We start from the raw sequence: 24281 nt of genomic DNA, 5'->3' as shown, positions 1-24281 counted from the left end.
GCTCCTTCCAAATCACGTTCTTTCTGGCTTTTGGGGCATAAGAGCAAAGCTTCACCTTCAGAGTGGGTGTCGACACTAATATTCCCCTCAGTCCATTCAGCATGGCCTGATCCACTTTTTCCTTGAACGAAGGCTTGAGTTTCTTATTGTCTAACCCAGACCTCTTGTGTTTATGGCTAGAGAAAAGTCCAGGAAACTTCTTTAAGTTCCTTTCCGACTCCCTTCAGTCATGCCACTCTTGACTGTCAAAGTCACAGATTTGCCTTTTCCTTGAATAATCTGTCTTCCATCCCCTCCAGTGCTCTAGTTTTAGCTGTCAATGCTCTAAGGTGTTGGGTACTCTCTCTGGGCTGTCGGGCAATGTCTGAGTGCCAATATGGGGTATAGCTTCCTCTCCCATGGACAGGTGCAGTGGAAACAGGATGTCTGTCACCCACCAGACAGCCATTTGCCCTGGTGGCACTTTGAGCTTTAACTTCAGCACAGACCAAAGATACAGCTGGCGACTCCTCCACTCTGACCTAGCTCTCCTCTTGGCTGCTGTGTGCCAGTGACATCATTCCAGACCTGACTCCCCCACGTTCCCTCCTCTCTGATGTCACAGCCACGATGCTTTCACAACTGCCTCAGCCTGTTTTGTCTCCCACAAAGGAAAGGTTTTCAGAGGTAGGCTTTATAAGTTCTGTTCCACTTGGAAGGTTGTAGCAGTTAAAGGCGGAGGCAGGGAATTTCAAGTTGGCATAATTTAGTCACCTCCAGAGTCTTGCTTTGGATTAGGGAAGGTGATGAAATACCCCCCTCCACATGGGTAGGATGTAGCTTGAGGAAACATGAGAGTGTTCATCCATTATAAAACTCAAGTCACATCCAACTCCCATATACAGAAGAATCATAATCACGGTTTAGCCAGACACCCAACTGGGGTCAGGGACACCAACAGTGTCATCCTGAAGGGAGCTCCCTGGCCCCCTTCAGAAACCCGCCTGGGTGACTCCTGAGCATGTCTCAGTGGTCTAGGTCTACTTAACCCTTCTTAGGTGCAGTTAAAGAAAAGCTGATAGTGCCTGCAGCCTTCACTTGTGGTATATGTAGAACAACGTAACAAACTGTAAGGAACCAGGCGGGGGAGAAAAATGCATAGAGAGAATCTGACCACTCGTTTGGATGTTTGTGTACTCACTTATACTCTGGAAAGGTCCCGTCTAGCCACTTCCATTCATTTTCACGCTCTGAGTCTGTGAGGCCGATCCAGTGACTATCTCGCCCAACTATCTGCTTTTTTATCCATTGCTGAAAAATAAATCAGTTTTTTTTTTTGCAACAGCTGTCCAAGGAATTTGTTTTGCTAAATATTCAAGAAAAACCTACACTTTGAGAGGATGTTTGTCAGAACAAGAACCCTGCATCTGTACTGTGCTGAGGGTTCTGACATATTTTTACACTTAAAAACTTGCAAGTGATATTTCAGTCATACTCTGCTTCTAAGGTGGCCAGACCATCAACTGAATTCCACCCCTATTCATCCTGATGGTAACAGCCCTAGCCTTTTACTGAGCTCTTCCCCTGGCCCTGGTCTAATGTGTCCCATTCAGTGAGTCTGCCTTTATAACAGCCTAAGTCACCAAGATGATGACTGAACTGGGATTTGACCCAGGTCCATATAGTCTTAAGCTCTGGAAGCTGACTAGTGCTTATTCTCAGTCAGTCGCTGGGGGACACAATGGTTTCCAGCGTTGAGTTCCTTAGAATAGTGTGTCGTTAGGGAAACAGCATTGGTAGTGTTGCTAGATGGACCTCAGTTTCAAATATGCACTTAACTTGTCACCCCATGAATAAAGCACTTAAATCTTGCAGGGCCTCTGTATATTTATCTGTAAAAATACTTAGGCTCCAGGGTGGCTGTGAGGTTTAAACAAGAAAATGCTCATGCAGCACCTGGCTCGTAGGGGCCGAGTGAATTGTCACCATCTGCCCCCTTAGCCATCTCTGCTCTTCCATACCCTACTGAGGTCACACGTTCCTGGTCTCTTACAGAGCTTTATGGCTCTTGGCTTTTCTTCCTCAACAGCCACTGGAAGGACCCATGCTTCTCAAAGGCATGATAAGCAGTATCCTCCAGACTGAAGCAAGAGGACATAACTCCCATGCCAGGGTTGCTTCTATTCACTGACTAGAGCCTAAATCTCCATAATGCCGCCTGTGTTTGTGAAAATGAATTCTTTGAATCCTCAATTAACATGCAGTTTCTATGTAAACGATCCTTAGTTTTCCTCAACCAAATATGCCAAACATACCTGTTCTTCTCTTGTGTTTATGAAAACAAGATGTGAAGACTTGTCTTCACAGAAAAGTTTCGCATCCTCAAAAATTTCTTTCTCAACCGAAAAATAGTAGCATTGGTTTGTGAAGTTCTTCCAGTGGGGTGGGCAGCCTAGGAATGTGAAGGTTTAAAATACTGATTAAAAAACACACACAAAAGCAGTTCTATTTAAAAGGCCCCTTAGATGACCTCCATCAGTCAGAAACCAAGAGCAGCCCCATGTCTGATGTGCGTGGCCATGTTGGGACAAGGGTGGTACCGGACTACAGCACACATGGTACTTAAAGCTACATAATCTAGAAGATATCTATGCTGGGTCTCTGTGCCTCTGCCTGGTTTATCCTTTACAAGGACAGAACAAAAGGCAGGGCAGGCTCAGAGGTTCAACAGCAGTCTGGAATCATATGGCACCTATAAACAACTAGATGTGCGATACAGAACCCAAAGTGAGCTCAGAACAGAGAGGACCTGAGGTATCCTGAAGGAAGTCAACTGGAATTGTGTTTGGGTCAAAGGACAGAAAAATGGGCTGGGTTGTAAACACAAAGTTTTGCCAGAAGTTTAATCCTAAAGGACTAGAAGGCACCATGATACCTTCTCAAGAAGAAATGAGCTCTTGGTGTTAGGAACATTAGATGTTAAATGAGGGATGTGTATCCCCAGGTGAAGGGTATAAAATGAGGACAGGCTTGCTTGGGGGTGGCTAGCCTCAGATTTTCATGAAGAACTGTGAAGGGATGGATGTATTTGTCCCTGAGGGTCCAGCCTAGCTAAATAAGCACTAGGGAACCTGATGGTGTTTAGAAAAGAACAAGTGTGTCTGAGTGACGCCACCTGGTGTGGGGGGCTGTCAGCCTGCCCTGCAGGTGCCTTCACTGCTGAACTAAATGGGGTATGGGCAGTGCATGGAGCTACAGCCTGGGGCCAGTCTGGCCAACACACACGTCCTGCGTGAGGAGGATGATTCAGACTTACCATTGGCTACAGGTGCTGTGGTTGGCTCACTTTGCAGGGCCAGGGGCACAGCTCCCCCTGAAGGGCCTGGAGGTCCAGGGGGGCCCTTGGGACCTGGCATGCCTGGCACCCCAGGCAAGCCTGGCAGTCCCCGAGGTCCAGGCACACCTGGCTCCCCAACAGTGCCTTGAAGTCCCTGGAAGCCAGGAGGGCCCTGAGGGCCTGGGAGTCCATCTTTGCCTGGTGGACCTGCAGGGCCTGGATCCCCACTGGGGCCCTGAGGGCCAGGCTTCCCTGGGGATCCTCTGGAGCCTTTGGGTCCCTGCAGGCCTTTGGATCCTTTGCCACCGCGCTCTCCAGGGGGGCCAATGGGACCAATTGGGCCCCTCTCACCAGTGGGGCCAGGTGGACCAGCTTCCCCCTTCTCGCCTTTCTGCCCCTTATTGCCAGTGGGACCTGGGGGTCCTTGTTGTCCTCTGTCACCTTTTGGACCCCTGGGGCCAGGAGGACCTAAAACCATTAAAAAAAAAAAGGCATAAATAAGTATGGATACCATTGTGAACGATGAAGAAGTTGTTCCCTTAAAAAAATCTCCAGCCAGGAAAAGATCATGCTTAGTGAAATAAGCCAGAAAGAAAAAGAAAAATACCGGATGGTTTCGCTCATAGCAGGAGTATAAAGGACCAGGTGAGAAAATAGTAAGAATAATGAACAACTATATACCAGAGACATTTTATGGGGGTGGAGTGGGGAATGGGATAAAAAACAGTGGGGGGAGGGAAGTGCACTGGACTGTGGTGATGGCACATGGGTGAACTGGTGATGGGAAGCCCACGGGGATTACAAATGAGGTGAAAAAAAAATACAAAATGATGTAAAAATAAACTATTAAAAAAAATCTCCCCCCAAAAAAAATCTACAGAAAGATACATGTTAGAGGGTGCTTATTATCTTAGCACACTATCACTGGTGGCAGTTTTTTTTTTTTTTTTTAAAGAAGTTTTCTTTAATTAGCAACTTACCTCCTCCTGCTCCCAGAATTTAGGATGTATATTAACAGCAAATTTTTAGGATTTATGGATGTTTTAGGGGAGGGGACAGTGCCATACTGTTAATGTTGGTATTGAGATTCCCTCCTATTTATTTCCTCCTCTTCTCATTGCTTTGACAAATACTTACCACATGTTATGTGACAAGCACTGATGTCATGTGACAAAGAATTGAAATGAAACCAAAAAAAAAAAAAAAAAAGCTATTAGAGTTGAGAAACCTGGTCCATTCCCTCACCCAGGAACTCTTGGTCAGGCCTGTGCCCCCACTGGTACTTCAGGGACACAGCTGCCATGAGCTGACACTGCCCCCTGCTCTGACACACACCAGCTCGGGGTGAGGGGAGGTCTCGGTGCAAGCAGTGCTGGGCCAGGGCTGAGGTGTTCTGGTTCTTCCATTGGTTAATCTGATCGCAAAAATAGGGAAGGTGGGCTAGAGAAAAAAACAGGTGCGCCAGCTAGTTGGCAGGGGAGGGGAAAAAAACGACACAATTTTTCCACCAAAGGAAGAAAAAACAGTCCTCCCATAAAAAGGTAGGGGGCGGGGTGGGAAGGTAAATACTTGCTTATCCTTTCCACCCCATAAAGAAGCTCACTTAACATAGGATGGTTTTGTTTCCCTTAAATTCTTAGGGGTGACAGGGAACGTTACACAAATACATCATGACCAGGACTTGTACAATGAACGACAGTTTCACACGCATTGTGTCACCTGACCTTCGTCTATGATAGATTAGTCCTACAACACGTCTGAGAATACAGGGGACCAGAAGCCAAGCTTTTTGTTCAGGTTACAGTATTTTCCAGGTGGAAGCAAGAGGATGTAATTACCAGGCCATGGGTGTTTCTACCTCAGTGAGTAAGACATGGAAGATCACGAGCCAGCAGTGGTGCTGGGACAGGAATTGAAGTGGATGCATCTTAGAGGATACTCTTCTCAATATCTGACTCAAATATTATAATACTTTTCTGAAATATTTAATTCTCCAGACAGAATTTTAGTGTTTTCTGAGATGTTAACTATTCTATGGGAATAAGTAAAAGACACCCATACTTGATCTAAGGAAGCAGAAAATCTGTAAGGGGGAAGTGCTGGGGAGATGCAGGGTGGGCAGCCCTTCCACCCTGAGCTCTACCTTCCTCCCCCAACATCTGCTCTGCTGACAGAACCATAAAACATCCCTTCCACCCCTGTTGGGATCTTTCTCTGCCTCCCTCCCACCCTAGGCTCTGACAGGATTCTTCATATGATCCATAACCCCAAGTCCAACTGACCCGTCTCTTCTTCCTTCAGCAAAAGCCTAGGCCTGAGCCTCAGCAACCCATAATGTTGCCTACAGATTTATTCACAGGACCCTCTACTGAGCTGTAGAAGAGTTTATGTCTATATGCAAGATTAGCTTTAGTGCATTCCTTTTACAATATACGTTCCTTCGGTGGGAAACGTCAGGAGATTTGGGGATTGACTTCTGCCCGCCGGCTCAGCTCCTGTTGCTTCTCCTTGTCGTCAGCTGCCCTGGAGTCATGTCTTTACTTCCCCCTGCTAGTCAGGTCTCGGGATGCCCTGCTGGCACCTCTACCCTGGTGTGTCTGTAACTGACCTTACCATCTTTACTGGCTGCGGCCTTCAATGTCCCATAACCCCCCCCACACACACACACACACCATCCCAGCACTAGGGTTGTTACTGTCACAACCCTAGAGTGGGTGTCCTTTCTTCACTCTTACCCCTTTATTTTTTTGGTAGATTTTTATGTATTTACTACTCTTCCTACCGAGCTCCTCTCCATTTAGTCCACTCTATCGCTCTTACATATTTTTCCTCCTTCACATCTCTGATCTCTACTTGCTTCTGAATACTTAGCCCCTACTTGATCATCTGGCATCAAGATATGTTTATTCTTTCTTCCTCTGCACTTCTGCACATTTCATCTCTTAAAATTTCCTCTATTATCCATCTGGAAAATTCCTATTCCCCCACTATGTAATCCTCATAGGTTTCTCCAGATGGAAGATTTTCCTCCTTCTCTAAACTTTCAGTTCTTGTTTGGTCTGGGGGGGGGGTGGAGGGGGGGCTACTTCATCTAGTAGCTAGCAGTGTCTGGCACATAGTCCTTATTCACTAAATGCTTATCAAATCAATGTGCATTACACATCAAAAGGCTGTGTGCATTAATGTCAAAGCTTTGGGGCCCTGGAGAGACCAGAAGGGAAAAGTTTTTTGGGAAGAGTAACGTGCATGGTGTCCCTCATTTTATTTAGTAAAAACAGCTTCATCTTATCTATCAGGTTGATCTGTGGAATGATCAGGGCAGATAACTTTCCTGACTCTCACTTAAGGTAAATCAATCCAGTGGTGACATTACAAGTTAAGTTGTGTTTAACCTACAGAGGTTTATAGCCTAGGTCATTTATGAAAGACAGGAAAGCTGATTATGCAATGCCAGATTTCCTTTTTAAAAAGTAGCTTAATTCCTTTGTGCAGCTGAGAAATTGCATTAATAGCAGTGAAGGTGCTACAACCCCATGACTGGATGTAGCATTATGGAAAGTTCTGGAAAATTCTAACGAGACAACAGGCCAAAACAGAGAAAAAACTTTCTAATTTACTGGGAATTACAGCAAATATAAAAGTAACTTCTCAATTACTTTTGTTTATGTTCTATGTTTAGCTTTCAGAAATCCAAATAATGAGGAAGGCCTGTTGGAAAATTCAAGTGCTTTAGAAATTCTTTATCCTCTTTATGGATTTTCCAATAATCACTATTTCTCAAGCACTCACATCTGGGCTGAAATGAAATAGTATGGCCATGAAATAGGGACGATTCAGAGATTTGTTTCCCTGATTTCACAGACCATGTAGTGGGGAGCTTTATCTCTTGCAGACACCTTCCTCTGGTTTGAGAAAATTCCAAAGACACACAACTCTCTCTTCCTCTCCAGACATGAGTATAAGACCTCCATTCTTGGGGGTGACAGCTGCTCATTTTAGGTTTCCACCACTACCTGAAAGTAGAACATTCCTATTTGGTATAATTTGGTAGGCTATTTTTTGTGTCTAGAAATGCTCAATAGTTATTCCATACAAATTAATGAAAACAGTGTTCCCAGGCCAAAAGTAACCCACCTAATCAGAACATTCTACTTATGGACAGTGGAGGAAACTGAAAATTTAATTTCCTTCCGGGATTGTGTAGTTTGTGGTTTTCTTCACTACATTATTTCTCCAAACTGTAAGTTTTTCTGGAATACCCCCAGTCACTCTACGTTGATGATTTGACTTATTTGAAAAATGACATCAAATATGCATCCCACAGTTAGCACAAAAATACAAATAGATGCTAACTTTCAAATCTTATGAAGAAAGGCAAAAGACCTTAGGAAAAGATACAAATTTTTGCCTTTGATAAAGATCAAAATCCTACTATGATGGCTTTCCTAGCTGGATTAGCAAAAAACTCAGAGTATTTCACATATAGTACTACATCCATCACAAATAATAAAAGGTTGAAAATTCATACTCATGGTTGTGAATAAGCTTCTAGCCAACACCCTGTTACCCATGTTTTCATCCACAGCTGCTCCAGTCCTGGAGAAGTAATCCAGGCTAACACAGGAAGCAAGCGCTGTAACTTCATCTTGGGCCTCTATGTATCCCACCCTCATTCATATATTCTGCTCATTAAGATACAGACATGCATATTCTGTTTCTCTTCAGATTGTATAAATCACCTTTCACTAAATAAGTTGTTTCTTTTTAAAAAAATCACTGAGAAGAGTAAGATTATTCGTGTCAGGGTTTTCTCTTCCTCTAGGACCTGGGACACTACTATCACAGTACCATATCAGATGGATGAGCCAATGCTTTTAGTGCTTAGTTGAGTACTTTACTGGGGATTGTTGAATTGAAAATAAAGGATTGAGCCACCTTTAATAACTTAAAACTAAAACACTGAGTCAAATGGCATGGCAGTATTTATAAGCATGTTCAGTAACAACTTGTCTTTCATTGAGAAAATGGTAATGCGACACATGGAGGGCTATGTGATGTCTCATATACAACAGCTTGCAGACTTGCTTTCAATACCATATGGGTAGATCATTGACTGAGAGCTCTGAAACGCCAGAATACCAGTTGCTGGTAAAGCCAGCACAAACATCAAAGATGCCTGAATACAACTAGAACTCCGATCCATTTCCGTTTGTACTGCCAGCAAAATCCTCCCTGTGGTCCCCTGAATCTAGATATGGGAGCTTTGAACACCTCAATGATCTAAACTTACAGTTCAAAGAGGGCAAACACAGTCACTCTGCTGTTTCTGCTTTGACAACAAACCACTGGCCTTGGGAAGTGTCCAGCCCTGTGTCCTAACCTTGAGATAAATTTTCAGTGTGTTTGCCAATAAAGCTGCTGATGCTTAACATAAAGTAGAGAAAACACTTTACTTCTTACTTCCTTCCACAGTCTTGGAAGCTCGATCTTAGATCCACTAAAGTGGTAAGATTGGAAGATGGAGAAAAGTGATAATATAACTATTCATTTCTTTTCTCATGTAAGAATCTACTTTGCAAGCAATCATTTATTAGACATTAAAATAGGAAAAATTCATTGGCTTCACTGAAATTTTTTAGCGTATGAAGAGAAAATTTCAAAACTTGTAGAAAATGACAAAGGAGGAAATTCATTATTTTACTCCCAAGAAGAATGAGCTAAGAGACGCCCAGATAGACACTGGACTCAGAGGATCCTGTGCCATGGGGTAAAACAGGGGTGCTCGTCATCACCAAGGACCAGGGTAGACTGGGTCAGACAGAGATGCGGAAGAAATTTAACTCTAGCAACTGAACCATGAATGGTAGAGGTGCTACTGACAGGAGAGGGCTAAACTGCTTGTTGTAGATCTAATTAGGGGTGATACGGGGGGCAGTCCTAAGGTGAGCCAGGTAGACAGGACTCCCAATAAGGAAGACAAAGCTTAGAAAGGTGTGGACACCCCCCCCCCAATCCATTTTCCCTGGAAGCAGGCATATATGGGAACCATTCAGATACTGTGCTGCCAAGTTGGAACATACTAATGAAAGCTCAGGCCACAGAGTAAGTCTGAAACCCAGAAAGAAGGGCTTGCAGTGGTAACACAAGTGTTAGCTGTGCCCACATGCACCACATTCAACAACCACAGACCCCTCTAGGTCCCTTCCCTAGCCCATAGAAGACTCAGTTACAGATTGGTTCTCCCTGACAAACAGCACTATCTACTGGAAAAGTGCAAGCTGTGTACCTTTAATATTTTAGAAAGTAAATAATCCCACAGCAAATGGTAACCTGAGTTTGCAGGGGAATATAATATACTACACAGAGAGAACAAATCTCCAGAGCCAATCAAAAAGGCATAGAAGATTTTCCTTTCAGATAGAGTTCAAAACTTCCATGAAAATGAAATTCAAAAAGTAAGAAAACATAGAAAAGCTGATCAAAGATATACACAAAACTCAAAAATGAATGTCCTGGAAATAAAGGTAATGAAGCTTTAAATAATAAAGTAGCAGAAATGCAGGATTACAAAGATCAACGGGACCCTCCCTGGTGGCGCAATGGGTTAGGACGTAGCACTGCAAGTTAGCTGTAGCCGCTTCAGTGCGAGTTCGATCCCTGGCCTTGGAGATGATCTACATGGCACAGCAGACCTCTCCTGTCTCGCCCACTGCTCCCCTCAGCAGTGTACTTCATTGATCTGCCTGTTCTGCTCCCCAAGGTCTCTGGTGGAGCCTCTCACCGCCCCAGCACCTCTGGCCTGTACCCCAGTTCTGTATGCATAAATAAATAAATCTTGAAAAAAAATAAAGGTCAACAGAAGAGATTTTTTAAAAACCAAACTGGAAATAGCTGTAGAAGTAAAATATGCCAAGTAGAAGTTTGAATCGGTGACCTGAAGACAATAATTCACAAAATTCTGAAGGAAGAAGAGAGCTACAAAGAATTGAAGAAACACTTTGACAGTTATCCAACAACACTAGAAGGAATATAGGAATAATGAGTACCCAGAAAGGGAAGAAAGAGAAAAAGGAACAGAAAACGTTTTAAAGAAATAGAAAATTTCCCAAATCCAGAAAAAGAACCAAATATACAAGTCCAAGAACCTAAAAGAATACCAGGTTTTCTAACATAATGAGACCTACACCAATGCTTAGCAGTGGAAACTCCAGTGGCTCAAGGCCAAGTAAGAATACTGAAGGCTAGAGAAAGAAGCAGACAACCTATAAAGGAACCCCAGTCAAGCTTACATGTGACTTCCCTAAAGAAGTACTGTGGGCAAAGAAACAATGGAAAGATATGATCAAAATGCTCAAAGATCAAAAACTGCCAGCCAATAGCTCTATACCGCAAGATTTTCCTTCACATATGGAGAATAACACCTTAATAAATAGAAGCTGAAGAGGTTTGTAAACACCAGATAACACACCCACAAAAAATTGAAGAAAAGAGTTCACACAATCTAAATCAAAACAAAGAATATCTGCCAAATAACTGAACAATAAAACAGAATCATTAAGAAAATAATGGCAGGCTTTCCTATATTAACAATCACTCTAAATGTAAAAGGACTGAATTCACCAATCAGAAGGCAACCAGTGTCTGGTTTTATTAGAAAACAATCCAACCCCTGATGTCTCCAGGAAACTAAAATGAGCTCCAAAGATAAAGGAAGGGTCAGAGTAAAGTGCTTGAAAACAATCCTACAAAAATGGAGTCCAAATGAAGGGGGGGATAGACATACTTCAGATAAAATAGATTTCTGCTAAAAAAAAAAAAGGTAGTAAGAGAAAGAGAAGGGACACTACACAAAGATTAATGGGTCAATACATCAGGAAGACATAACATCAATATATTGGCAACAAACAGAAGCATCAAAACAAAATATGCAATTGCTATGAAAGATGAAAACAAAAATTGGGAAACTTATAGCAGGGGACTTCTTCCCTGTTTCACCAATAGACAAATCAAATAGACAGAAAATAGATAAGGACACAACAGCCTTAAAGAATTAGACAAAATGGGGGCTCTCCTTGGTGGCTTAATGGATCAAAGCACCACATTGTGAGGCTCTCCAAAGACACTGCAGCACAAGTTCAAGGAGCTGACCCACAAGGTGTGCAGACCTCTCCTGACCCACCCGCTGGTCCATTCAGCAGTGTACTTTGTCAGTCTGCCTGTTCTGCTCCCCACTCTTGTCTCTGGTGAATCCTCTCACCCACCCCCCCCCCCCCCCAAACCTCTGGCCTGTATCCCAGTTCTGTAAGCATAAATAAATCTTTAAAAAAAAAATTAGACAAAATGGACTTAACAGACATTGATAGGGCACTACACCCCCCCCAAGTTGAAGACATGTTCTCAAGTGCAAGTAGAACATTCTCCTTTGACCACATAATGAGTCATAAGACAAGTATCAAACAATTCATGAAGTCTCAAATCATACCAACCATCTTCTCTGACCAAAGCCAAACTAGAAATAAACCACAAAAAAAGCAAGCAGAAAAATACACACACACACACACACCCTGACTAGAGCAATTATACAAGATAAGGTTATTAAAAGAATCCAATTGTGAAAGAATAAAGCTATCATTACTTGCAGGTGATATGGTAATATATGCATAAATTATATAGACTACACTGAAAAACTAATTGAAACAATAAAGCAGTTCAGCAGTAGCAGGTTACAAAATCAATGCATAAAAATCAGCTGTCTCCCTTTAAGCAAACAAGGAGTTAGGAGAGGAAGAAATCAAGAAAACAATCCTATTTACAGCTGCATCAAAAAGAATAAATATCCAGAGAAAACTTAACAAAAGAGGTGAAGGACCTATGCAAACCGAAGACACAAAGAAATGGAAAGATATTATTGCTCATGGATTGGAAGAGTTAACATTGTCAAAATAGTCACCTAACCTAAAGTAATATTCAGATTCTATGCAATCCTTATGGAAGTTTCAGTGCATTCTTCAAAGAAATAAAACAAACATTGGAACTCATATGGAAACACAAATGGAACCTAAATAGTCAAAACAATGTTGTCATAAAAGTGGCTACATTGCACTCCCAGACTTCAAACTACACTACAGAACTATAATAATCAAATGATTATGATTATGTACTGGAACAAAGCAGATGCACAAGCCAATAGAACACAATTGAGAGCCAGAATAAACCCTATATGGGCAGTTTATAGCAAAGGAGTCAATAAAATACGTGGTGGGAAGGAAAGCTTCTTCAATAAATGGTGCTGGGAAACAGGAGAGGGAGAAGGGGATGGAGAGAGAAAGGGGGAAAGGAAAGGAAAGAAAAGTGGGAGGGGAAGGGCTATTTCACATCATATACAAAAATCAATTCAAATGGATGAAAGACTTGGATGTAGGATCTGCAACCGTAAAATACATAGAAAACACCGGCAAAACATTCCAAGCCATGGACTTAGGAGATGTCTTCATGGGTTCATCTCCAACAGCAAGGAAAACAAAAGAGAATATAAACAATTGGAACTACATTAAACTGAAGAGCTCTGCATAGCGAAGGAAACTGTCATTAAAATAAACTATCTCTAAAATACAGACACCCTACTGAATGGTAAAATATTTGCACACCATACATCCAGCAAGGGGCAGCTATCCAAGAGCTACAAAGAACCATGCTACTCAAAAAAGAAAACAAATAACCTGATCAAAAATGGATAGCTAAATAGATATTTCTCCAGAGAAGACAATCCAATGGCTAACAGGCACATGAACAAATGTTCATTATCACTTGTGGCCAGGGAAATGCAAACCCACACTTTACACTGGAGAGAATGGTGCATGCGGAAAGGCAAGAGCAGGTATTGTCAGTGAGAATATGGAAAAAACGGAATCTTCTTACACAGATGGCAGGATGTAGGCAGATCAAGTCCCTGTGGAAAACTGGCGGTTTCTCAAAATCTTAAAAATGGGTCCTACGATGCAGCAATTCCACTACGAGGATATACACTCCTGCCTTTGTTCATTTAAGCACTATTTATAATAGCCAAACTATGGAAATAACCTAAATGCTTAACAGCTACTTAAAAAGATAAACTCTTGTTATGTCCAAGAGCATGGATGGAATTGGAGAGGATAATGCTAAGCCAAATAAGTCAGAAAGACACAAATACAGGGTGGTGTCATTATATGTAGAGAAACAAAACAATTATCAGATGAAGTCAAAGTAATTACAACTCCTAGAAACTTGACACTAGAACTGAGACTACAGAGGTGAGTACAAAGCAGCAGAGGAGCACAATGGACTATGTTGGTGGATTTGGGTGCTTAGCTGGTGGGTGCTGAAGAGAGGTCCTGTAACTCTAAAACACAATCAGTGATCAGTGTTGTAAGCCAATGTTACCTCTTTTTTAATACACACACACACACACACACACACATATATATTTGGCAATGGAAAAACAATTTATCCTTGACCTCATGTTAAACTTCTGGAAAGCCATGGAAGCTCTTTGTCCACAGAGATATATTTAACCATTTTAATGAAAATACACATGGTAGCTTTATAGTAAGTTGACATATGGTAGATTAAGTCTTCCCAACTTATTTGCAGTGTCTTTATCTTTAGCCTTTGTTAGATATGCTTTTGAGATTTCATAAAATATTCTGTCAGGATTTTGTAACTGCACTGAATATAATTACCATTAATATACACATGTTAATATGTCAATTGCAGTTAACTGACATCTTGTACAATATCAAGTATTAGTATCTTTCACTTATATGTTTTCATTACTGCTTTTGGCTAAGTTTTATAATTTTGTAAATGCACATCATTAAATTTATACATGCCTATTTTTGTTTTGAGAATTGTATTTTTAATGATTTTTAGAAGTTTTTATATGTAAGTAAAATTTATTTCATCATAATGATCCTATATCAGCAGCCTTGCTGGTATTTCACTGTTTCTTACCATCTGGCCTATGTCTAGGCCTCAGAATACCTGCTCTCAAGGTTCCCTAGATGAACAGTCTTGTTTGAGAAAACTTATCAAAAAGGTGTAGGGTGAACAATGAGAGAAACTGAAGCTGTTCCTGATCCACTTTGCTTTGTCTCCATCCTGCGTTGTTCCCTGGCCTTTCAACCTTCCAGCTCATATTTCAATTCCAGCTCAAATCTTTTATGGGAACCTTAATCGACTGCTGTCTTAGAAATACATTAGCCTGTACTTTAGTCCCCAAATGTGTCATGTGTTCTCATAAATTGCCATAGGATGGCAGGAGGCTTTGGAAGCATGGGTCTGGAAATAAACAGGTTAGCACTGCCTGACCTTGGATAGGTTATGCAGGCGCTCTGTGCCATAGGTCCCTCCTCTGAGAATGGGAAACGCCAATAATTTTTACCTAAAAGAGATTTAACAATGAAAGCAATTCATCCAAAATGCTTGGGCATGTGACTGGCATACTCAACAAGTGAGGATTAAAGGAATGAATGATAGCTACCTGTTGGTGGCACCAACCTGGATGTGGCTCTCCAGGGCTAAGAGTCAGAATCCAAGCAGTAAGTACTTTAGCATCTATCGACCTTAACCCTATCTATACAGTTTTACTCCTTGCGCTCAGGAACCTGGTGTTTTTCACCATAATATATTAGCTGGGTTGTATCAGAGGGAAATCTTAGATAGGAGCGGGATTTACACTGTGCCTGAATATTAGCTAACCCTCTGCTAGGCTTTGTACTAGGTGCTTTATTTACATTATCATATCAAATAACTCAAAGCAGTTAAAATACATTCTAGAGACAGGCAAGGAAAGTTAAGACAGAGAAGATGAGGACTTGTAATTGTTATTCAGATCTGTCCAATCCCAGAACTCCTAAATCCTATGCCTTTCTCAGGAGAGCAAATGAGGAACCTTTTCAATGCACTAAGGGGGTGTAACAGTCTCCTGCCTTGCAGAATAAAAGTTCAGGATGTGAGGTAAACTTCCTACCCAAGAGTATGCCCTAGTAGTTATGAACTATGTGAGGGTAAAAGTCTTTACATTATATGTTTTAAAGTAAGGCTTTTAACAAGATGTATTGATTTATGGATGTAGAAATAATTGCTGCTGAGATTCTACAGGTGATTTTCATATCTATTTCCACCTTACCACGTGGCTTTAGTGCCATTGGTCATAGTCAGCTTTCTTCTTAATGAGGCAAATATCTTATATGACTTAACTGTACTTACGAATTAGGATTCCTTAATGTGAGTCAATTAGAATTTTCTGGAAGGAAAATGTAATCATATTTTGAATCTTTTAGAGGCAAGCACAACATAAGCAGCTGTTAGTCCAGTCCTACTTCCTCCTGCTTTATCCCATTTTTACTCAGGGATGACAGCGGTATGAGAAGAGAGGAAGTATGTGGACATGAATTCAGTCTCTCTTCTGCCGGGGTACCTGGTAGGCATTACACAAGAAGAAGAATGCTTTGGAAGACATTGAGTGGACTGAATAGAAAGGAGACACCTTGGTTGGCTTGAGAAATTTTCCAGGTCAACTCACTTCTGTCACCTCCACTGATTACCATCCCATTCCAATTCACCCATGCTTGGTAGACTCACTGAAGCCCTGTTTCTCTGCTCCCTTACCCATAGTCTGTTCTCCCTCAAGCACTCAGAATGACCTTTTAAAAATATAAATCAGATTATGTCACCACCTTTTTAACCCCCTCCCCACACTCATTTTGAAACCTTAACTCCTTATCCTCACAGGCCCTTCCAGCAGGAAGTGGGGACATAAATGAGGGGCACTCATTTTTAGTGATTATTAATAATTACTAAAATATTAACTAACGATAATTATTAATAGTTTCTGGTGTCAGACAATATGTGCTCAGATCCTGTTTAGACATTTATTATTTCTGTAAATTTGAGAATGCTTCTTAAATCTAAGCCTGAATAGTTTTCCTTATTTATATTTGGGGATGATCTAAGTACCTACATAATAGAGTTGTCAGGACTCTGGGGTGATTTGTGAAAAATAATCAGCACATCCACACTCAATATTTGCTGATAAAAATAAATCTTAGTAATGGTGATATTAACTTAAGTGGTTGTGAAATCTTCAACTATGATATACCCCTCAGCTAATGAGCTACACTGTAGACTAAACATGTCATATAGTTCCCTGTAGAAGAGACAGGCTAACAAACTACAAAATCTGCTAGAAAATACCCAGAATTTGAATGGATCACCTAATTCTGGGCATGTGCTGTACTGCAACAATTTGGTCAACAATAGACCACATGTACTACATGGACTCCTGGTCCCCAGATGCTAGGCGTGGAGTCAGCTATACCCTCTATGTGTAGAAGTTATGGTGTTCACGTGATGAAAAAACCACCTAGCAGCATATTTCTCAGAATATATCCCAGTTGTTAAGCCACCCTTGACTGTATTACAATTTCAAAAGAAATTTAGAAAGCTCTTAGTGTATGAGGTTATACACTGGATGAGATCTGCCTCGTTATGAATTTACGGTGAGACATGATTGGGGGGAAATAACACAGATCAAGCACTAAAGAACTTTCTTAATATTTGAAGAACCACCCTTATTCAGAGTTGGCTCACACCTCCAATACCTCTGATTTAATTGTTCATCTTCTATAACTTAGAAAAGCCTTATACTTTCAGGCAACATCCATTTTTATAAGAAACATTATATAAAATCAAAATATTCAGTAGTTCACTAAGCAGTATAGAACCCTAATACAGCCAGTAAATCCATCTAACTGTCCCATAACCTAGTTCCTATTTCTCTATCTTGTTCTTAAGGTTTCACTGCCAAATGCTATGCTGAAATCCAGATTATTTTTTGTTTAAACATTTCCTAGTTTAAACAACCCTTTAACTCTGTTAATGTGAAGAAATAAGCTTACGTTCTTTGTTGCTTCCTTTTTGCATTCTTCCTAATGGATTCTAATGATGGCTACTTTGCTGAAAGCTCATAAATGATCTGTTTTGATGGTCTCTTCTCAACTACTTTTGGGGCTGGAGACAAAGACCCATTCTATAATGTATAGAATAGGTCTTTCCTCTCCCTCCCCCCATTTGAAAATCAATACTACTCTTGCTTACAGTCAGTCTATGACTTCTTGAAGTTCTTTTGATTTTAAGCTACGCAAGGTCAAAGACCATCTGGTCTGTATACTCCCCAGTGCTAAGCACGACATCTTCCACACAGTACCTTCAATTTAAATCCTGACCAGTATTTTATGGCTGACAAAGCTATTAATAGTTACTGAAAATCTTTCAAAATTGATTTAGTCTAAACCAATGTCTTTCTATTTATATGAATGACGTGGATGAGAGTGAAATTCAGATTTTATATACAAGTCATATAATTTTCCTCCTCTGTGGTCTTAGGCTTACTGTGTTCCTCTGCTTATGAGACTTGGAAACAGGAATGTCTTTTTTTTATAATTAATATTAATTTAACATCGCTGTTCATTTTTTTTTTTTTTTCGCTGTTCATTTTTGTACAGTGTAAGTTTTCTCCTCTCAGGTGTAGTCCCTGTACAATTCCCACCACCAATTCACCTATGAACCAGGAGACAGGAATATCCTAATGAGCTAAAAGAATTAATCTTCCTTTCCAAGAAGCCAAGTTTATAATGGCATTGAAATAACTCGGGTCCTGAGAAAACTCTAATTAACCAATCTTTTACTTAATATTTAGTGAAGCTTCTTTGAGTACCCACAAATTTTAAGTTCTATCTCTTTTTAAGGTGTAGAACTTAACTCCTCTTCTGTAAACATGGCTTGTACTCAGTGACTTATTTACACAGAACAGATTATGGTGGAAGTGATGGCAAGGTCATAACAGGTATTGTGACTTCCTTTTGCATCTCTCAGACCACCTGCTCTGCAGACAGCCACCTGCCGCATTGTGAGAACATTCAAGTCCTCGCAAGGTGAGGAACCAAGACCTTCGGCCAACAGCCAACAAGGAACTGAGAGACCAGGCACTACGGGATCAGCTCCTCCAACCACAAGTAAAGCTGCAGCCCCGACCATGTCCCACTTCGTGAGACATACAGAAGCAGAACCACCCAGCTAAGCCACTTCTGAACTTCTGATAAACAGAAACAGATAATAAATCTTCATTATCTTAAATTGCAAACATAAGGGTAACTTGTTATACAGGTACAGGTCAATTCAGAATTTTCTCTTACCCTGTAGTATTGTAAAATTCTTGATAAGTTGACCATGCTTGGAGTCTACCAGCTTCATTTCCTCCATAATCACTGACAAGTTGGCTACTTCAGTGTCTAACCTTGACCTCATCATATCTTGTTGCATCCTGAGAGAAACAGAATCCAAACGGATATTGGCAAGTGTGTTATTCAAGGAGGTTAAATCATCTGTGTGTTTGGTCAGGGTATCTGTGCAAGTGGTCCTGACTTCATTCAGATTGCTGGTTAGCGTCCGCAGGTGGTGGGCTGTGTAACTGATGTTGCTGATGATGTTCACAATATCCGTCTCAAAGAGCTGGAAGCGTTCCTCCAGCTGGTTGAACTTGATGGCTGTTCTGTTCTCCGCATCCCTATGTACATCTTGAAGGTCTTTTAGGTTCTGCTCATTGGCTTGTGAGGCTGTGGTGATATTGTCCATCTGACCTGTGAAGGAGCTGAGCTGGCTGTTCATATCCTCCAGCGTGTCATTGTTGGCTTTGGCCAATGCAGAGTTATTGGCAGCCAATGTCTGCAAACTCTGTACTTTCTCCTTTAGCCAATCAGTGTCCTTCTTGGCTTGAAGAAAAACCTGCTGTAGATTTTGAAAGTCATTCTTAATTCGCTGGATAGCCTGGCTCGTGTCATCCACAGAGCGCTGCAGGTTAGTGATGAGGTTCCTCTGCTGTACCTGGGTCAAGTTCAGGTTGTTGAGGTTCATAATAACCACATTATGAGAATACATTTGGCTCTGCAGATTGCCCTGCAGCACACTGGTATCTTGTTGCAAATTAGTGACATAGCCATTATACGCCTGGAGGGTCTTGTTTACTGTAGTGATAAGGAAAGAGTTATTCTCCAAAGTTTCTTTCAGTTGACTCTGCCTGTCTACCAGTGCATCCCCACTGGCCTGTAACTTCTCCAGAGTATCTTTGTTCTTGCTGGTCTTTTCTGTAATCTCACGAAGTTGTTGACGAAGATCGAGAATATCTGATCTGAAGGTAGAGAGTTCTGAGTTGGTGCTTAAAGCTTTCTTTCCAGTTTGGTCTCCTGGAATAAGACATATTTGTTAATTTGCTGATACAGAGAAATATTCAGGTGAGGTTCAAGGCTCTGGAGACTTAACAGATACGCACTGAATTTCAAATACAAATTTTGTGGTCTATGTAGGTGCTCTGCATTAGTAAAATCCACCTATCTACAATAAAAAATCAAATGAGAGAATAGGCTAGAATTTTTCACTTAAAAAATTAATCATAATTCTATGTAGTTTAAAATAATTTAAATTGGAATTTACAGAGCAGCCTATAAAAGGAAGTTTAATAAGGGATATTAGTGGTTTTGCTCAGGCTTGGTCTTTGGATTTTATTTGGCACATACAGTGGTTTGGGGCTGGGGTTCAATTCCGAAGTGAACTTTAAAATTTAAAAGTCCTTGAATTAAATAGTGAAAAATGATTTAGTACACAATACCAAAAAATAACGTACTTCTAGTTTATAGTAATGTCATTCTAAACTGAGTTTATAGTAATGTCATTCTAAACTGCTATGTCATTTATACTACGTAGAGTCAGGGGATTCAATTTTATCATTACTCTTGTTGCAGATTACCCAATTTTTTCAGGTCACTTTCCACTGCTGTGAGCTTGTCATCATAGGTTTGGCGAGATGTCTCCATGCCACCTGTTACGTTGTCCATTTTCTCTACAACTAAGATTTGGAAATCAATCATTAATACACACATTGGTCATTTTTTTTTTCAGTTTCAACAAAGGATTTTATTAAAAGATGTCAGAATAACATAAAACAAAAGAATGTCAGTTGAACCAAATACTGGGGAAAAGCTATTCTTTTGGAAAAATAATTGGTCACAAAAACCAGTGGAAGATGGTTTACTTGGCTGAAAATTGTATGTTCTTTTTTAAAACCATTTAATTAATTTTGCAAATAGTTATTGTGGTACCATTCTTTTACATCCTTGCTGGTGCTGTAACAGTGCAGGATTTCCCCCCTTGGGATGTAGTCACCATAGCACTCCTACCACCTAAGCACCCACAGTCCCCAACCAAAGTGCTCCCCTTGCCACGGTGTCACCCTGCCTCCCTCTCCCCCCCCCCAAAAAAAAAAGCTAAAGCTCTATGACCAGTTTTTGAGGACTGGCTTTAAAGTTTGTCTTTGATCCTTTGTTTGGTATTTCTATATTCCACATATAAGTGACATATATACACAATGGAATACTACTCAGCGATCAAAAAAGATAAATTCATGCCATTTGCAGCAACAGGGATGGAGTAGAAGGGATTAGGCTAAGTGAAATCAGCCAGAAGAGAAAGATAAATACAGGGTGATGTCATTTACATGACAGTTGTATGTCAATCATTCTTAGTATTCTATGTTGCCTTGGCTATATCCCCATCCACTAGTTTGGAACTAATTTGTAAACTTTTATGTAAGTCCTTAATTCTGCATGAATTCCTATATTAATTACCATAAGTTAGAGGCAATATCTTTAGGATAATTTCCAAAATGTTATTAGTTATCAGACTCCCTACCATTTCTGGCAGGTAGGGCTCATTTATTTAGAAGGAGATTCCACAGCAAAGAGCATCTAGCTCAAATCTGTATTCCAAGTCAAGATAAAAGGAATACAAAGGTCACTCTTACGAGTCCCATCACTGAGACCCACAGATCTGCTTCTCTTTAGTAACATGTGACACTAGTTTTTCAGTTCCCAATAGGATTCCTAATTGGGTTTCCAAGCATAATTAACCAATAGTTGTTTTTAAGCATTAACTGATGGAACATGACAGGGACAGTTAATGATGTTAAATAAAAACCTCTATTCTTGTTCTTAAAGATAGCTATTCCCATGGGTATGAATTCAAGTTTTCTTTCTACAACATCTAGTCAGAAACTATTCTCTAAAACCGACTGCTACGTGAGAGCCTGTTGTCCTTGGTATCAATAGCTTTTAAAATATGGCTTTATTGGCCCTCCCTGGTGACGCAGTGGGTTAAAGCACAGCACTAAAATATGGCTTTACTTTTTAAATGTGACTCTGCTTTGCTTACTGTGATCCAATAGATCCATTTTATTTTATTCATCAAGTACGTCCTCTATGAGATTCTCCTGGCTCCTAACAGGAAAAAATAAATTTCTGGCCTTCCCTGGTGGTACAATGGGTGAAAGATGTAAGCACTGCAAGCTACTGCAGCTGCTTCAGTGTGAGTTGGATCCCCGGCCCCTTGGTGAATCCTCTCACTGCCCCTGCACCTCTGGCCTGTACCCCAGTTCTGTGTACATAAATAAATCAATCTTTAAATAAAAAAGAACGAAAATAAAGTAAATTTCCGAGTGTCTGTGTGATCTGAAGCAAACTAGTTCCATGGTTCGTGGCCCCTTCCCTCCCGTAGAGAACCTTCTGTTCTCCCTCTGGTTCCTAATTTGGGTGAAATGAAATGTATGCAGTAGGAGTGCACCCTCTCACCTGAGTTTTTCCATGTGTTTCTTCTCTCCACCGAGAACATCCTCCCCTAGTCTCTTTACCTAGCTAAGTTCTACTGCCCTTTAAAACTCATCTCATCACTGCCTGTGGAAAGCCTTTGCTGGAAGTTTTCTTGGCAAGTATTTCCCTTTCATAGCACTGGCTTCTATGTCATCAATGCTTTTTTACTGTAAGATCTTTTTAGGGCAGGAAAATTCATATTCATTTTTTATCTCCAACTCTCAGCTCAGTGTATGGCACTTAGTAGGTATGTATCATGCCATTTAAATGAATAAATAAGAATCTGCCTGCTGTTTGCCAAGACCTGTGAAAAATCACTGGAGCTAGAGGTCATGCAAATAACATACTGACTAATCAGCCCAGGGAAGTCTTAGCACGAGCAATGAATACAACATTTTCCTCAGTAATCAGCTCTTCTGAAAATGACTATATAGGCACAGAGGTACAGCTAAAATACTTTTCACTTTAAGGCTGTTTGATAGGCACACATACTCCTCCATTCCTGGAAACTCTAAAGAACAAAATGTTTCACTGGCATTTTAGCAAAACAAAACTTTTAAAAAGTAAAAATATGGAATGTTTACAAGTTTAGGTTCTGTTTTGATCCTCAAATCAAAACACATGCTTCAGTCTGTCCTCAAACCACACACAGGAACTGACATCCTCCCCTTTTTCTTGGAAGCCAATAAAACCTCTAAATATGTTGACAGTCATTTTCCACCCTCTCTAATTTTTCTTCCATTTTAGTTTTAAAAAACACACAACTGTGTGGACAGAACATTCAGACTTGTGTAGGGTAAAAGAAACAAATACATTTACTTTAAAAATTACCAAAAAACCCCCCTAACCTATTAAGATTTTCTTTAGTGCAGCAGAGAAAGTATTTGCCCAGCCCACTGGGGTGTGTATGTCTATGTTTAAAAATAGGATCTGGGTACAGAGTTGCAAACCTTAGGGTGGCTACTGCATAAAAATACTAGACTGAGGGAGATCCAGAAGCAACACTTGCTGTCATAGCGCATACGTTTGCGTGTTACTCCTGGCTAGAAAACTGGCAGGATCACACTAGCCTTCACTATCCCCAGAGACTCCCGGTCCCTGGGTACAGACCTACAGCTACAGCTACAGAGTTTGTAGCTCTTCCTTACAAGAAGAAGGGGACTAGGGAACACAGAAGAGTTATTAATAGCATGTCTTTTTTTTCTTTTTTCATGGATGGCCCCTTACTGGAAAACTTTTCTTTCAACCAAAGAATTTTTCTGCAGAATAGCAACATTTTAGGTATTACACTTAAGAGCAGTCTCTCATCACCTACAGAAAGCCTCTATCTCCAGGATATTTTCACAAAAGTACTTTGGGATAATCACAGCCAGGACTTACTAAATGCTCATTCTTTGTAAGTACCTGGGGCTTCCCAGTAATGCCAGTAATGTTAGCTGTATTCCCTCAGAATACACCACCACTGCAGTTACACTTTTTTTTTTTTTTACAAACGAAGAAATTGAGATTCAGAGATATTCAGTAACGTTGCCCAGAGTCACACAGGTTGTTGGTGACTAAGTGGGAAGCAGGCCAAGAGATCAACCTCCAGAATCTGCTTTCTCTCTAGCTGCACATCATTCATCACTTCTTTTTCCTAAATCTGCTTTCCTCGATTAAAAATCGTTGGTGGGTAGGATTATGTCCTCTTTATCATCTTTGTAAAGTCATCTTCCTCAGCTTTTATTAAGTATCTTCCTAGTGGCTGACACAGTTTAAACACCAAGGAACAAGAGACATTTAACTTATGGGCATAGGGCTTGAGGGCAGGGAGCAAAAGCAGAATACAGAGCTCCTGACTCCTGTTCACAAATGTCCACCAGCCTGTCTGGAAACTCGCTGGGACTTCCCAGTAATATTAATTACATTCCCATAGAATATGCAATAAAGACATTTCTACTTTGAACCCAATTTTCAGTTTCATTCAAAAACACAGAAGATGTGGCAGTGGGGGTGTTAATCCTAGATTCTAGCAAGAGCTGGTGCACATTTTGAAAGCCTTTTTATCCAATTGCCATTGATTCTTTGTCAGCAAGCTAGCTTAGCAGCAAGGCAGACATTCATGGACTAGGAATGTTAAAGTCATTCATCAATGTCTTCTTTCACTAAATGTTCTCTCTCTCTCTCTCTCCCCCTCCTTTCCTTCCTATTAAGGAAGGCTTAGATTTCTGTCCCCTTTATCCTAATTTTAC

At 40.7% G+C, this 24281-nt stretch overlaps 1 protein-coding gene across 1 annotated transcript in view; it reads right to left on the bottom strand.

Annotated features, from left to right (window-relative positions):
* The window catches only part of COLEC12 (collectin sub-family member 12), a 165958-nt gene that overhangs the window by 5426 nt on the left and 136251 nt on the right, over nt 1–24281 (bottom strand). Inside the window, exons 4-8 of the mRNA XM_004683772.2 lie at nt 20157–20255; nt 18550–19596; nt 3296–3784; nt 2295–2431; nt 1181–1290 (exon numbers count right to left, since the gene is read on the bottom strand). Coding sequence (XP_004683829.2) covers nt 1181–1290; nt 2295–2431; nt 3296–3784; nt 18550–19596; nt 20157–20255 — 1882 coding nt within the window. The remainder of the gene's footprint in view (nt 1–1180; nt 1291–2294; nt 2432–3295; nt 3785–18549; nt 19597–20156; nt 20256–24281) is intronic.

This window comes from Condylura cristata, unplaced genomic scaffold (genome assembly GCF_000260355.1).
Source record: "Condylura cristata isolate star-nosed mole 26May11 unplaced genomic scaffold, ConCri1.0 scaffold00016, whole genome shotgun sequence".
In the NCBI taxonomy this organism is placed as follows: Eukaryota; Metazoa; Chordata; class Mammalia; order Eulipotyphla; family Talpidae; genus Condylura; species Condylura cristata.
Note: the sequence above shows the minus strand (reverse complement) of the source record. Positions and strands in the feature narration are given on the sequence as shown.